Genomic DNA, 17626 nt, shown 5'->3' on the forward strand with positions numbered 1-17626 from the left:
GAGCGTTAAAGCAAACTCGTGTGAAAGACAGTCCATCAAAATTCTAAACACAGCTTTTCAAATCTTCAATAAACCTTTAAATGAGGCAGAGTAGACAGTAGTTAAAAATTACTTACCATACAATGGCTAATCTTGGAATTGTAAACATTAAAGCTGGTTCATAGTCATCTATCATATCTTGAGTGAGGTACCCAAGCCTTAAGGCTCTAAGCAAAAGAATGAAATTATTTGGTAAGACATCAAACTCTCAAAGAACACATTTTGTTAAGGAAAAAACTGAAAAAATTGTTATAAGCCAAACCGACAGTATTTAACTCATGCACTGTTTTCGTACCTAAACCACTGTGTATATATCTGACTGCTTAAGTCTTTGCTTTAAAGAAAAAATAGTATAATAAAAACATGAATCCAAGAAAAAATCCCTTTATACACTTAAAGCTTTTAGTCACTCAAAACCCAATTCCATTTTATGAAATTTTCTTGATTTACTTTTTCATGTCAAGCTTCACCTTGATACTGAAAACCACTAGTGCTGACAATTTTTCAAATAAAAGAAACATTTTTAAAGTAATAGGGAAAAGTATTTGGTTTCATTTTCAAATACAAATTGCTCTAATTATCAAGGTCATTCTCCCCCTTAACTAACAAAAAAACCACCCAAGAACAGCCCAGTTCTACACAGTAACTCTTACTGAAGTCTAAGGATTTAATATTTGGGGGAGACTTCATTGTCCTCAAATACCTTCTCAAATGTCTTAAACCCCTTTTAAACTAAACCCCATTTTGTTTGGATTTTTACTTGGCTGTATTTTCCAGGTTTCTTCACAATTTCCAGATTTCACCATATGTTTCAATTTCAAATTTCTTCTGACTTGTTCATATCAGTGCTTAAGATGGCACTTAAAACTGCACATTAGTCCTGCTTTTGGTCCCTAAAAGAATGAAAACAACTTTTTCTTATTCCTTGTCAGCACTTTCCAGCCATTACTGCTGGTGGTGGATGGGACACGACCACAAAGCAAGCCCTGGTTGGTGCCAATAGTGGATGGACACACTGGTGTGTGGCCCACCCTCACTCCCTGTTTCCTTCCTACAGCTCCCACAGATTACCCAATGCTACAAGTAAGAAACCATCTTTTCCCTCTTACTGGGCAAATACAGAATTACAGAATTGTCAGGGTTGGAAGGGACCTCTGGAGATCACCCAGTCCAACCCCCCTGCCAAGACAGGGTCATCCAGAGCAGGTGACACAGGAATGTGTCCAGGTGGGTTTGGAATGTCTCCAGAGAGGGAGACTCCACAACCTCTGTGGGCAACTGTTACAATACTCAAAGTAAAGAAAGTAAAGAAATTCTCCCTCATGTTGATGTGAACTTCTTGTGTTGTAATTTATGCCCATTCCTCCTTGTCCTGTCCCTGGGCACCACGGAATAGAGTCTGGCACCTTCCCCTTGACACCCACCTTTGAGATATTATTGTGCATTGATCAGATCTCCTCAGTCTTCTCTCATCTACACAGGCCCAGATCCCACAGCCTCTCCTCTTAAGAGAGATGCTCCAGACCCCTCATCATCTTTGTGGCCTCTGCTGGACATGTGTATGCCATAGGTGAACACGTGTATGTGTAGTAGCTCTCTGACTGATGGCAGGTTAATTCCTCCTACTTGTGACCTTTTTTGAGTTGTAATCCTGTCTTCCAAAATGCCTGAAACATCTCTGATCCTGGTGTCATGTACAGATTGTAGCAGTGTTCTCCATGCTCCTTCATTTCTAAATGAAAGGATCAACCCCACCAGACCCAGAGTCCTACCTCACAAGCTTTCCTAAACATGACAGTAAAGCCAACAGTTATTTTAAGGGCCTTTTACAGTCAACTGGTGTCCAATAATTCTACACAGAATATGATTCACTAATTTCCTTTTAAGAACACTGCTCTGCTGCTCAGAACCCCACTTAAGCTGAGTATTTCACATGCTGTTGCCCTCTACTGCCCACCTGCAGGCTAGTTAATGTCACAAGGGGGAAGAAAAAAAAGTTGTTCAACACAGTACATTACAAATTCACACTTTTCTTTGCACCTTATCCTTCTAGAAGAACTTAAGAATTGCTGAATTATTTGATTTCTTTCATCATCGCCCCTTCATAAATACAGAGCCAAGGACCAGTCCTTTGAGATTTTAAAGAGCTTTTACGAGTTCTTTATGATAATCACTGGAGGTTCACAGATGATTTGAATCATCTCCCCATGTATTCTTGCATGAAATACCATTAAGATGCCTTGAACAGATTTAGCTTATTTTAATGCTTAGTCTTCATGTACACATCTGGAACCAGGCATACCAACAATACTGTTATTGTTGGATTATGAACTCTCTTGTTTTGTATTTTCTTAATGTAGAAAACAAAAAAGCACAGGCTTGTGCTTGGTAAGCGTGCTTAATACCTTTAAACTTTGTACTTGGATACTTACTAGAAAAGAAAAAATACCTGGTGTTTCATGACAATTCTTCAAGATTATAGTTAATGTACTTCTATAACAATCCACACAGAAATTAGACACAGAAATTAAGATCTAGTCCTTAACTTACCTCTCCACAGTTTCACAGAACAGTACGATCACCTCTTGCTGTACATAGTATTCTTTTGGAGACTTCACAGGTACCATGGCCGACACATAACTACAAAAATTATAAAATAACGTACTACTGTTTCACATGCTTTAACAAGTAAGATTATAAATAAAACCAAACCTAGGGCAAATAATCTCAGAAACCTGTACCAATCTCAGATTTCCCGTACCAATTTGTATTTATTTCAACAGCACTCGCTATGAAAACTGTACTGTATAAGAATCTGTAAGAAAAGCAGCCAAATTACTTATTGCAGTGGAACTAAGGCAGTGGAACTTAGTAGTAATTTAGAAATATAATTATACACATTTAGCTATCAGAACTCTATACTGTGTGGCACAGGGCCCTAGAAGGATCTTTACTGCCCCATCTTGAAGACAGAATAGTTTGCTCTGCACTTCCTTAAAAAAAAAAAACCTCTGACTTAAACCAAACATTTTATCTATAAAGGTTTTACCTGAAATTAGATTAGTGAAAATCAGTTACCCCAATGAGACAACTTACGACAGTTACAATTTGGCCTCATTTCTATGTGGAATTACTTGCAAATGCAGTAATTCAACAAGGTAAGAAACACTGGTAAAAGTTCAGTGGTTTTCTGTCTCTGCATCACTTAATTGGTCATTTGTAGAATACAAGTAACACAGAAAGGGAAGAAGTTGTTTGCAAAACAATGGTAAAGAAAAATGTTGTAAGTAGAGAGCTGGTATTGACAGGCCAAAAACTGCATAGACACTGCCAAGAACCAGTTACTGATTGTCATTGGTGTCTGCACTCAAACCCACACTTAAAAACATGTTTTTAGACAATGTTTTCAATTAAAGTGTTTTCAATGTAACAGAATAATGATGCTTTTTCTAATCAGAAAAAAAAATGCTTACCTGAGTAAAAGAATACAAGAGAGTAACAGTATTGAGGAAGAGCAAGCAGTAATGTGAGACATGACAGTCTATAAATTATTCCCAAGAAATAGTAAGAGACTAGCCAATTGTAAGAAACATGTTCTGCTAAGGGCAGCAATGACTGTATCATATTAGATCCACAGATAATCTTGCCCATTATCTTGTCTGTGGCCAGCACCACAAACATCTAACACACAGGCAGGTAGCTGGTTACACTCTGAAGCACAATGTAAGATTGGTCAATGTGACCCTGAGGCAAAAAAGCATCACCCCCAAAAAGCAGTTATTTTTGCTTAAGCTATAAACCTCAAAGTCATTTTTCAATCAAATTTTCAAATCAGTGAATTCCTGTAGTTAATTATGGCTTTTGTAAAAGCACTTCCTCCATCAGAATTCAATCTGCCTTCTTAAATTCACTGCATGCATCTTGCTTGTATCACTAAGCACAAGAGAACAAAACCTCAGTCTCTAGAATATTTGTTATCACTCTTTTCTTTTTAAACATCTCATATTTGTTGCCTTTTCTCTGACAAAGAAAACATTAAGAGAAGAGATTTATGGTTTCCTTTTGTGTCTTGGAAATTCTCCCTCAAATGCCATATGCCAGTAGGCAAATGGAAGATTATAGTTTAGTTGGAGAGAGCAAATGTTGATTGCTAAAAAGCTATTTAGTTGTCGTTTCATTATTGCTACATTGGAAGGAAAAATCTAACAATACAACAAATTACTAAGAATTCAAATACCATGATAAAAAATTTACATACTTTTTCCACTCAAAGAACACAGAGCAAAAGAGCCAATTTCCAAAAACCAACAAGCTACACAACAGCTGCAGTGGCCAAGACGCTGCTCACAAGACATTTACTTCAGCTCTTTTACCTTAATTCAAACTCTGCAAAAAGGACATCAAAATGCTTGAGGGAATCTTTCATTTTTTCTGTGTAGAGGTTCAAATCCCTTAAGGCCTGGTCACGAATGATATTTCTGACTTCTTCCAGGCTTCGGGTCAGATCCTTGGCCAAGGGCCTCATAGCCATACTCTCAATTTCACGATTCATAATAATTGAACCAGCAGCCAAACACTATGAAAGATATGAAGAGATAAAATATTAGCTTTTCCAAAGTAAAAATACTTTTATACTTAAAAACAAAGCACAAGATTTGCTATTTAACAAGATGTGCTTTTGAACAAGGGCAGTACATTAGCCCCAGATGGCTGCAAATTATTAAACAAGTGAAAGATTTAACACTGGTATGTCACAAGTCAAAAGCTTTCACAGAAAAGGTTAGGGAGCAGCTCAGTGAGGGAGACATGAGAACAAGGGAAGGTTGAAGTACAAGAACCACAGGGCTGACAGAAGAACTAAAGCTATTCTCCCACCAGTTAGGCAATAAGCATTAGTAGGATAGATCCTCTAGGTACACATGGATTGCTTGCATAAGAGAGATGGGAATCTAGCAAAACTACAGTCCACAGACTGTTTTGATTTGGGCTAGACTGCTTGATTTTGTAAAATAAATCCATTCCTTATAAAACAAACAGAAAATCTGCAACTGTGATATCCTTTACAGTGAGACTGTTCTTTTACAGTGAAACTGCACACTGGCTATCACACAGAGATCCAGTAAGGCCAGTATCCTGCTTCCCACAGAAACCATGATTATATATAAAAATCAGGTCACCAAGTGATTCTTCCCTTTCAATGTCTGGAAAGCAGCTATTTAAGAGACTCTTTGCCCCAGGCAGTACACATGGACTCTCTCTGACCAGCTGACAAAGACATGAACGGTAGATTTTTACTGTAACACATCATTAAAACTTTTTATAAATCTTGCTATTAAAAACAACTGCTGGCTTTATTTTTTACAATGAGCACTGATAGAAATCATTACCTGTTGCATTAATGGAAATAATTCTATTAACTGAAAATATACAAGGTTGTTCTCAAAGATCAGGGGCTTCTCTCCATTTTTAAATCTCCATTTGCAGCTGTGTCACTCCCCTCACCCTGGCATCCTGTGGATGGGAGCCACATCTGCAAGTCAGTATGAGGAACCTGCAATCCCAGGAAGGATCCTTTCTCAACAGCCTGATGCATTAATTTGTGTTTTGAGGACACTTGGAGAAGATCATGTTCTTACTTCTTATCAGCAAAAGCAGTATTTGTGGGAAAGTATGGATAAAGTAAGTGTTTCCTGCTGGTAGGTACTTCTCAGTCTGATAACTCAGTGATTGTACTGACAAGGACACAAGTGTGTACTCATAAAGCTCATACAACCTTCCTGCTACATGAATTTCCAGGAAGACAGTGTCTACAGCAGTAGGAGTTTGCATTACATCATCACTGCATATGTTACTTTCTCTGAAACCAACAGGTCTCTCCAGCCTGATGGTTACACAGTAGAAGTTTGATTTGGAAACAGGTTTAGCTTATATAACACAGCAGTGAATAAAACAAGACTGAGGACAGGATTACAAAGCACTGATATACCAAATTAATTTTGTAAATTCTATCTGAGACTTCTCTGACTAAGAGGAGCCTACAATTAACAACTGTCAAAGCAAGTTTCAGAAATGGAACATATGGAGGCATATTGACTGAACATGATGGGAACTCTTCATGGAGAACATGCACCCGAAAAGGAAAGGAAAAGCTGGTAGAGGAAAAAAAAAAGTATATTAACAGGAGCCCAAGGATTGCTTCAAATACAGGAGAGACAACGCTGCAAACAAGACCACAATGTGCTGTTGTGTGGTGGGATGTCAGACTAATCCCCCCTCAAGTCTCAACAAATTCACGGTGCCTTAAGTCACCTTCAGGCCAGTAAACTGAAGAGTTTATCATTAAAGATACCACAGTGATTTATCTTTTTTTAGCCAAAGACATCAGTACTAATAAATATCTTGCATATCACACCCTATTTTTCTGACACTTCAAGCTTCTTTTGGTTAAAATACTGAAAGCTTATTCACTACAAAAATTCCTTATTCCTACAGGTTGCTCTAGAAGCAAGTCTTTGAGAGAAACCAGGTAAGAGAAGAAAAGTGGACTTCAGTGTTCTGCACAGGAATTATTATATTTTTAGCATAGAAACGAAACAAGCAAGTTATGTGCAACAAATGACAGCTCCAAGTTATATATTTAGGAGGAGTTATAGCATAACAGTCATTAAAATAAAGTGACAGCATGCACTTCTATTTGTTGGAGATGAACTTCTGTCCTGATAAAACTCCCTAATACACTTCTATTTGTTTCTAAGATCTTCAAAACACAAGATGGCCAATCAGCATAAAAAACAATAATATCACTCAGATCCTAACCCACAAAACAATAGTTTTTTCACTATGGATTACTGACAGCACACAATTATGAAAATACCAGTGTATGCTGTTAGCCCAATGAAAACCACAGTTAAAGAACCCCATTTCTCTGAGCACCCAGCGCAAGTTCTTGCAGATGTTTGCTATGCTCTCTAATTTTTTGTACCACTTCCAGAAAAGTCCGAAAATGTACTTGGGGCTTTATACAGCAAAAAAAGTGTCTATTAAGCCCAAACAACAGAAGTATGACAGACCTACCTCTGCTCCAAACCAAAGCTGTCCTGCAAGGTTGTCATGGCGTATTTCCTCTGGAAACTTAACACAAAAGTCTCGGTTGGCCCGTTCATGTGGAATGCATTCATCCATGATCTGATTTATGATGTTCAAAACATTATCCTGAAGCAAAACACAGGATAGCATATATATTGTTGGCACAGAAAATATTTTTCTAGATTTTTATTAGAGTTTATTAGTGAGGCACCAACCAATTAAGATAGAAAATGCAGTGTTTAACCCTCAATCTTTATACACACAGAGAAAACAGAGGAGAATACTGCACAGAAACAAGAGCACCAAACTTCACTCTCTCTAGTACTCCCAGCAACCATTTCTCAGATTAATTGCACTTAATTTTGACTACTTCAATGGAGCTTCTGATGAGGAGGCATGATATAAAGAGCTCGTTACCTTCAGCTATCTGTATGTATTAGTAAATAAACTAGAAGTACAAGTGAACTATACTTCTTCCATTTCCTCTCACCAGCCCCAACAATATGCACTCCATTATTCCCAAAAAGAGCACCTGACAGGGCACCTTGATGTTGTTAGAAATTGAGTTATATTGGGACCATTGTGGTTGAATAGATTTAAATTCATCCTGGGAATCTAAAGCAGGTTGCTTACACACCTGAATCCCAAGTGGGCAAGGGCTGGCATACTCACCTACCACCTCATCCCCCAGACACCCAGGAGGATAAGGGGACACCACACAAGTTAGAGCCTTAATAACTGCTCTGATCTACATCTGCATCAGGACAATGATCAAAGACCTATAACCAGTTTCTTGAAATGCAGTAAATAATCTGTATTCATTTATTTGAAAAGATAATTTTCACGTACGCCTGCTGGAAACTGCATGGAATTTGATTAACATAATAAAGGTAGATTGAGAGCATGAAAAAAGCTGAGTGCTTTCATTAAAGATGTTTTGCCTGTCTCATGCTTCTTCAAGTATTCACAGAATTCACATTCTATTTAATATATTTCTCAAACAAATACAACCAAATCTGTCTGTACAAAATTCTTTAACAGACAGAATTGCTTTAAATCTACACTTTATTGTTTTATTTTCACCTACATTGAAAAAACAATAGAAGACAAGAAGACAGGAATTTTGAAGAACCCTGCCCCTTTAATATGTTCCCCATCAGAGAAGACAAAACCTACTTTAGCTACAAAGAATGATCCACATTTTCTGCAATTTCTGCACAGACTGCTGCACCTGCTGTTGCCACAAAATAGTCTTAACATTAATGCTGTAATTACAGTTGTCTTCATCCATACTAAATGAATAAATTAACCATCAGCAATATTTATTACACACTGGTATAAGGTACTTGATGTGTTAACAATTAAAACACTTTAACAATAAAGTATTTTTTGCAAGGCTGTCATGAGATAGTATGTTTCATTTCAATAAAGCTGTTGAAAACAAAAACAAAACCACCTCATACAGTTAAAACACACGAGTAAGTGTAACATTCAACCACCTTCTCTGGAAATAAGTCTGAAAATCAAATGCCCTGTAGTCCCTCCAGGGCATCACAACACAGACCAGGGCCAGCAGGTATGAGAAGAGACAAGAAAAGAAAACTAGAATCACTGACACATAAAATATCTTCTTTTAGAGATGCACCCCTCACTCTGCTGGGCCTATTGTTCTGCCAGGATCAACGTGGCACTAGGATCCCTCAGAATCAAAAGAGATGCTCACTGGAGAAACTGAGGGAAAAACCAAGCTTAAATATTCCCTAGTGTAATTGCAAGGAGAACTGAAGTTCAAATCCTGGAAGAAGAGAGAACAGAGCAAAGATGCCCACACCCTGCTTCAGCAGCACCATCCTGAACCACTGGCTGAAGAACATTTTCACCACCTCCTCTCTCCACAACAGCATGGAGTTAGCTAAGCAAATCCAAATTAGAAAGACAGCTCAGGATCAGAAAAAACAGACTAATAGCAAGTTTCCTATTCTCCTTCCATTTCTTAATTCGTGGTATTGAGTATACTTCTCTCACCATTATTTAGCTAAATCTAGCTGGGGAACCAAAGTATTTTGAAAGTAGGTCTCATAAGAAAAACAACTCCTAAACTACCTAGCTTCTACCCAGAGTTACAGAGCAAAGACTGAAACTGAGGATAAAAACATTTAAATAGCAGAAGGGCATGAGTCACTCATGAGGTATTTCAAATCTGTTATTACTAATCTATTTTGAGACCAGGTGCTTTGCCAGTAGCTCTCGCTTTATCACCAGAGCAATACAGGTTGGTCTTTATCATTAGGATGAAAAAGCCAGATTCCTGTTTTCAGAGAATTAATCAAAGTTTGCAAAGGCCTTTTTGCATTGGAGAGATACAGTGATAAAAAGCAATCTTACCAGTTAAAATTTTACAAAAGTTTCAGGAAATACAAAGAAATATTAAGGCAGGGAACTCTGAGAGGAACACTATTCAAATCTGGTTATATCAGACTTTAAGTAATCCAATTACATTATATTTCAGGACATGATGTTCCAATTTATTTTACTTGCCACCGAACTTTAATATGAGGAAATGCAATTTTTCCCCTGCTTTTTTTTCCTAAAAAGCTACACAGAATAAGACGAAAAGCCATATCAAAACCCTTTCCTCCCCTAAATTTTATTTTACTTTAATGGATTATTTTTTAAATGCAATCTTATTTGACAGCAGCTACAAGACAGATTGAATTCCCCTTACAAAATCACCTATATACATACTCTGAATTCCTGATGTATCAAAGAACATTTTAAGCAAATTGAGTAAAGCAAGAGGACTCATAGCTGGTAAGCAAGTGTTCAATGGTTTTGTTCTGTTTTTCTACTCATTATACCTGTTAAAAAGCACTAAGATCCTGTCTAAATCATCTCAGGAGATAATTATTACAAGCATCATGAAATTTTATACCTTAATGCACTTAAATACTGCAACTAAAGGCAAGTTGATGCAATGAAGATAATTCAACTTTTTACCATATACTAATTTTTAAGCATATAATTGGTTTATTTGTTTACCACCTAAATGATGTTTAATTCTTCCTCATTTCTTCAACATTCCTATAATCTCTAGATGCTTCTGATCCAGAGCACCCAAGATCTACCAACACACTTCCATGTATGCCAAACTTTGAGTCAGATTTCTTTTTTTAATATGTGCAGTACTACTGAGTTAAACCACAGGTCATTAAAATTTTAATATACACTTTCCAATGGAGATAAATCACAATAGCTCCATCTCCAGTAGCAGTTGTTTGTATAGAGTTACCTGGCTTCACAGGGGCAGCTGGTCATTCTGTCAGAGAGCTAAGTGAAAAAGCCAATTAAAAAGATGGCCATCTTTTCCTGCGTAGTCTAGCAGGGATGCAGGAAGATTAAGGAAAGAACAGCTGATGGAACTTTGCTAGACAATGTACAAATACTGAAAGATTTCTACAAGGTAAATTACTTTTGCAGTTTCAAGATGTGCAATTTCCCAAATTCTCTGCTGTTCTACAGGGCTTATTTTATTCTCCTACAGAAGGAAAAAAAACCAAAACAAACCAACAATTCTCCACCGCTCCCATTCCCTCCTCCATTCTTCTTATGGCACTCAGAGCAGAGTAACTTACATAAGAAATTGGAATATTTGCTCCCATAATAATTTCAAATCTCAGCTGCTTTAAAGCTGGAAGGATGCCAGCCAATTTAGACAGACTATCCAATGCATTGTAAGCAAATTAGTCTTTCCTTTAGAAAAGCTTCAAGAAACATTCAATTTATTTAATTACAGTATTCTGCTTTGTAAGCTAATAACAAATGGGTTTGGATACATGGCAGCACTGAAATTTTTCTCTAATTTAAGCAACAGAAATCAATTAGTTGGAATTGAAGTAGTAAATCTTTCACTTGATCTATCTTCCTACATAAAAGCCTCCAGATTTTAATGCCTCCTTTGGTGGCTTTATCTGTTCTCTTTTGGTTTATCTGCATACTGGGATGTGCACAGTTTTGTTTCAGATGCTCAGTTGAGGCTTTACAGCAGCACAGGAAGCCACTGCAGAGATTCTGCTTTGGGATTTACTCCAACCTCCTCATTGCCTGGAAAACACAGCTCAGAGTTTCGCATAACAGAGAGCACTTTTATTTCATTTCGATAGGAAAGATAATGAGTGGTAGTGAGACAATGCATGTAGGTAGCCACAGTAGAGGACAAAAAGTTGGTTTATTTTTGGCCCGGCAGTAATTGGCCATATATTAAATAATCAGAGCATAAAGCTAACATCAACTGCTGCATTAGCTTCCAGAATAGGTACCCAAAAAATGCAAAGAAATTAATCTTTCTTATACTATGAAACATACGTTTAGATCAACAAAAGGCAGACTTATCCACCCTTTTATACATGTCCTTGATAAAATTTACACTGCTCTTCCATAACATTAAATTTAATATGACCTTTCTGAGGTCTTTTGCAAGACTTCTTCAAAGGAAGGTAACTTCCTGTGCTGTTCAGTACCTCTTTAATAGCCATGTTTTGAATTACCAGTAAATCTCAAAAAAAAGTCAAGGCAATATGGTCTGTGATGATATCACCATGAGCTTAATAGATGATATTTTAGCCTCTTTATTTAAGTAAGTCCATGACATTTTTTGTTATCTTTTCTAGCTTGATGTTAAGTTCCAGAACTCCTTCATGTCACATTATGACAATCAGAAGTCACTGATAACCACAAATTAACGCCAAAAATAAAGGAAGATTTTATTGCAATTAAAGCAATTATCTAGTGTTTAGGGTTTTATCGGCTACTTCAACAGAAGAAACAGAAGTAATAGGGTGGTGTACTCTCTGATGTAACAAACAGGTTTTCAAAGTACACACAGAAGTCCTGGCTTCTGAACCCAGACAACTATTTCACATCAGAGATTCAAAGTCCCTCTAGACAGCAGAGAGTTCCATGGCTTTCTGTCCAGTCCATCTTGCACAGACTGCAAAGGCTGTGCTTTCAGACTCTCTTTGCCTCATCAGCTAATTGAGTATTTCCCACTGGCAACATAGCACCACGGAATTGTTTGGGTTGGAGACCTTTCAGATCATCAAGTCCAACCCTTAACCCAGCATTGCCAAGTCCACTGCTAAACCACTTGCCCAAGTGGCACATCTACACATCTTTTAATTACCTCCAGGGAAGGTGACTCAGCCACTGTCCTGGGCAGCCTGTTCCAATGCGTGACAACCCCTTCTGTTAAGGAAGTTTTTCCTAATATCCAATCTAAACCTCCCCCGTCACAACTTGGGCCATTTCCTCTTGTCTTATTAATTGTTACTTGGGAGAAGAGGCTGACCCCCACCTGGTTACAACCTCCTATGAGAGGTGATTAAGGTCTCCCCTGAGACCTTTTCTCCAGGCTAATCATGCCCAGCTCCCTCAGCCACTCAGAAAACTCGTGCTTGGACACACTATTGCTGATCCAGGCCAGTTGCCCTTGGCCTTGTTGGGCACACCTGGTTCATGTTCAGCCACTCTCAACCAGCACCCCCAGGTCCTTTTCCACCGTGCCCTTTCCAGCCACTCTGCCCCAGCCTGTAGCACTGCAGGGGTTGTTGTGACCCAGGGGCAGGACCTGGCACTTGGCCTTGTTGAACCTCAGACCACTGGCCTTGGCCCATTGATCCAGCCTGTCCAGATCCCTCTGTGGAGCCTTCCACTCAGATCAACACTCCCACCCAACCTGGTGTCATCTGCAAACTGACTGAGGGTGCAACTCTTGATGCTCAACTTTCTAAAAGTAATGGGATTTTTCAATGTATGAACTTTGGGGAGCAGCTCCTAGTTTAACCTCGCCCACTGCAGAGTAATACTAAAATTCACCATGAAAAGGCATCTTGGATATCTGGCAATTTAAACTCTGTATTGCCCCAGCCTAGCAACAACAACTCTCAATAAATAAAAGAGGAATCCCCATTCACAGAGGGCAGAATGAAGGAGATGGCATCATGAATTACTGCCATCTTCACTTTGCCTTCTTCTGCTGCAGTGAAAGCATCCTGCATCCCCAACACATTAGCTGCTGAGTTGGCATGGAGCCAGCTTTCTTCCCTATGGTTCTCTGCTGCAAATTAATTCCCTGACCTGCAGTGCACAGCATTTTCATTCCACTCTGTCCACAGTCTTAGATAACAGGCAGTTTCTCAGAAAGACCTACTTGATCCGTGTGAGCAAGTGGAAACACATGAAAAAACTTATTACCATGGGAAACTACAATTTAAGACCACAGTATTAAACATTATTAGGATCCTTTTTTCAAAGAAAAAAATATCGTAAACATTAATTACTCCCTACATCAATAGATCAAATATTAAATGTAAAAAGGAAATAAAATTACTGTTAGTTGATAGAGTTGTACTGATGGCCCAACTTAAAGTCAAGCATTTTATATTTTATAGCCATTTGCTAATTCTATAGTGACCAAAAGTTCCCCAAAAATGATGAAGAAAAGCTGTTAAAAATATATTTTAAAAGACACAATTATTTTATTTACTGATTACAAATGTTTAACTCTGCACATATTTTTTACACATCTGTAACATTCCACTGATCACTTGACATTACTGGGGAAAAAAAGGCAAATTTAAGATCTGTGAACCAAGCCCAAGAGACAAAAAAATCAACTCTTCTGATACTTATAGGTTATTTAGTGTATTTAGAACAATTATACTCAAGTTCATTTGCAGTGAAGTACAGTGAAAACATATATGAAAGGGTTGACAAGTCTGCCTGCATACAAAATAAACGTTAAGAGCTTTCACTCAATTGCAAACCCAAATAGCAAACAGGTACCTGACACCAACTGTTTGAAGATGTCAGGCAGCATAGAGAAGACATCTGTTACAAGCAGTGCAACTCACACAAGTCATCATGACTAGGAGTAATGAAATGACAAATGTTGCCATCAGTTATAAAACAACTGAACTGGAGATGAAACTCTAAAGGAAAACCACCCAAATTTACAAGCTCTATTATGATAGGAAAAAAGTAAAGTAGGTATGTGCATTGTCTCAGATTTAAGCTTAATCTTGACATCATCACTTTAAAATGGCTTTTCTCAGGTTTTTTTTTTTTTTTATCTAGACTGACACTGTCCCCACCTAAGTTAAATTGGAAGACACTGTATGAAAGAAAATAATTTTCTTTGAATAAGGCTTAGCTCACTCTCATGTCAGACAACTGCCTAATCCTGGCACAAATTTCTGACATTCCTACCTCTGCATCAAGTCTCTTAAATACAGACCTTATGAGAATTTTTCTAGAGTTCACAAGCTCGGTTCCAATTTAGAAAAAGCCTCAAACACAGATGCAATTCAGAAAACAACCACGATTCCCTCCTCACCACAGATCAATGAGGTTGGACAGAGTCTGCTTTTGGTTCTTACTCCTTCATTCTGTTGTTAAAAGGCATCCTTGTCTGCTACAGTTTCTAAACTTTGTGAACATGAAGGTTTCTTTTGGTGAACTTTTTCCCTTGATCTCAATAATTACCTTGATGTCTCCTTCACTGACCTCTACTAACATAACTAATATAATGTCTCCAGGGTTGCAAATTAAGCAGGCAAGAGAGACTTGGCCATTACTTTAGCTAAAATACTCCTAGTTCAATCCACACTGTTTAACCTCTATATCAATTAACAAAATAACATCAGGAATAGATTCTTGCCTACTTCTAACCAATCATTAGGGTTCAGAACCCAGCAGGGAGTTTCTTTCAGTTTTGGCTAATTTGTCTCCTTTAATGAGATCTATTTTTGCCTAATTCTACAAGAAAATGTTCTTCAATGGACAAATACAATCAAACATGAAAACATCGCACCTGTGAACTGCCTCATTGTTCACTGTGATTAGGGTACATACTCCCAGCTTGCTCCTGTCAAGAATGTTAATTATACAATTAGTATTTCTTAGATAACTCACTGCCAATCAGCACTGTCCTTTGAGTTCTTTAACAGCTCTTCACACATAACTTTTTTATCAAGGGATGCTTGTTGATGCTGACTTTGTTTGTAAAAATTGCTTCTCTTCCACAGGGATACAATTCAGATAAAGCACAGAACGAAAGGGCATCTTTTTTCGCCCTAGAGATTCCTTATTCTCAGACCACTCCAACTTATCAGACATGAGGAGACACCTTCAGATAAGTAGTTGGTTTTTTTTTTTTAGGACTGAAACAGAAAGCCACTTTTCATCACAGACTGACGTCAGGCCATTTTGCAGTGCTGGCCTCTGGCAGCAAGGCCAGCTCAAGAACTCAGCCCTTTATCTCACCTACCCTGCAGCTGCAGCCCCTGTCCCCACCTTGGGGCTGTCACAGGCTCTCACCAGCACTCTCGGTGCTCTTGTACTGGGGGCACTCGTAGAGGCTTTCAGTGCACTGATTCAGAGTAACCCACGTCATTTCACTGCTGAACTTCACAGCATGACTGCAAATACATCTGTGCATCCGAACAGCTGAACAAGGGCTTCTAAGTGTAAAGCTGACCACAGCTTACTTAAACTGGCCTTGGATAAGGATCTAAAACCTCAAAGCTCTCTCAAAGCTGTGCTTTGAGGGGTGCCATGCTTAAGTGTGGGAATAGGAACAAGAATAGTGTAAATTTGGAATGGAAAACTTTTAAACTGACGCTGCCAATGGACCGTGGAATAATGCCTAAGGAACTATGTGTGATAACACACAACTACACATTTGAACAGGGTTATTTTTTATATAAAAATCAAAGTTCATTTATCTTGTTTGCCCATTCTCAACTACATATCCAAGCAATAAAGTTAAGATAGTTATTGCAACTAAAATGTTTATAACATTTCTACCAAGAGCCAAAGGGCTTGCTTGAATCAAAGACTGGAAACCCACATGCGCAGCTGCTAAAACTATCACAGAACTCTGACCAAAACCACTCAAATTTACAGAAACATTTCCTTCTGAAATCACTCTATGCCTTTCCACTAATATAATTAGAAAGCTCACTGGTAACCCACAGCACTGGCAAATTTAAAAGCCTTTACCTGCTAGGAGAGAAAGAACATACTTAGCATTAAAAACCAATGAAAAATCTAATTTCACTGAGTACAGAATTAATTGAGATATGCTGAATTTGTGCAGCTGGTAGACAAAAGACAAAGAAAGGCCAATGTGAAATTATACCACAAATAAAGAGTTATATCCAACAGTAGTTCAACTCAAAACTGTGGAGCCCAAATCTTTGGAGACTTAGTCTAGTAGTGTTCAAGCTTCTAACAGTTTCTATTGTCTGTGTATTTTAAATGAGTGATTTAAAGTTCTCCTAAAAATTTACATCAAGATAATGCTGCTTCCCTAGTTGAGGAATCTACCCATAATTTTCTTTTCTCAACTATAAAATATGATATTTGCATTGCAGAATAAGCCAGACAACCACAACTATATTAATTAGATCTACTGAGAAAACTTGTCACATTCCAGCTACAGGGTTAAAATATTTTACAGTCAAATTTGCCAACTCCCTATGGAGGACAATTGTACAAGTAATAAATAAGGCTGGCACTGAGGCCAGAGGTTTGTGAAAACATATGAAAATGAAAAATAATTTTTCATACCAGTTACCACGTAAGTCAAAAGTAAACATGACTCTGAAAGCCTGCTAGAATTCATCTCTGATTATTTATGTCTGCATCAGACCTAAACAGAAAAAAAGCAAACAAAAAATATACCAAAAAAGACCTCAAAGTATCAGAACAATTCTAAAGCAAAAATTACCAGAACTTACATCACAAAGGCAGTTTAGCTCAATGCCCCAGTTGCACAAATCAATTCAACAAGCTTTGCAGTCTCAAGATGATCATCATTTAACACCTCTACACGAACAATTACACTGTTTGATTATGAGCACTATGTATGTGGAATAGCAACAACATAACAGTAGTTGCAGACACCGCAGGGCAATTGAGAAATCAAAGAACACAAATATCTGTTGCTAGGTATTTGCGTAAGTAATCTTCAGGCACAGAAACCTTGAGACCTCTAGAGAACTGAAAATGTATTCTCAGGGCAAACCTAAGAATTTATATTGTGTAAATCATATGTTAGCATCAAGAGCACTACATTTTCTGAATTAAATTCTGGGCTTTTCTCAGAAATACAGAACAAGGAACAATATGAGCATGTAGGAAGTATCTAGCTTTATTTCTTCATGGTGTGAAGAACCATCTACTTGGGGTAATGCTGCTGCTGTTCATCTCAACACTACTTTGAGAAGTATTGAAAAAATAGCACTATATTGAAAAAAATTAAAAGCCAGTAGGGGAGAGTAGGTGGTATAAGCGAAAAGGTAACCTTTCTTAACCAACAGCACACTTTCTGCATAATTCATTTCACACACAACAGGCTTCCCCGAGCCTTTAAAACGTGAAGGTCTTACGTGTGCAAGTAGTGCAAAAGCATGCAGTAGCAAAGCCTACCATCTGAAGCCTG

At 37.9% G+C, this 17626-nt stretch overlaps 1 protein-coding gene across 4 annotated transcripts in view; it reads right to left on the bottom strand.

The window, feature by feature from the left end:
• The window catches only part of ZFYVE28 (zinc finger FYVE-type containing 28), a 151050-nt gene that overhangs the window by 56165 nt on the left and 77259 nt on the right, over window positions 1–17626 (bottom strand). For all 4 annotated transcript variants that reach the window (XM_032109053.1, XM_032109051.1, XM_032109050.1 and 1 more), the window contains exons 3-6: window positions 7114–7251; window positions 4413–4615; window positions 2590–2679; window positions 117–206 (exon numbers count right to left, since the gene is read on the bottom strand). In XM_032109053.1, coding sequence (XP_031964944.1) covers window positions 117–206; window positions 2590–2679; window positions 4413–4615; window positions 7114–7251 — 521 coding nt within the window. The remainder of the gene's footprint in view (window positions 1–116; window positions 207–2589; window positions 2680–4412; window positions 4616–7113; window positions 7252–17626) is intronic.

This window comes from Corvus moneduloides, chromosome 5 (assembly GCF_009650955.1).
Source record: "Corvus moneduloides isolate bCorMon1 chromosome 5, bCorMon1.pri, whole genome shotgun sequence".
Lineage (NCBI taxonomy): Eukaryota > Metazoa > Chordata > Aves > Passeriformes > Corvidae > Corvus > Corvus moneduloides.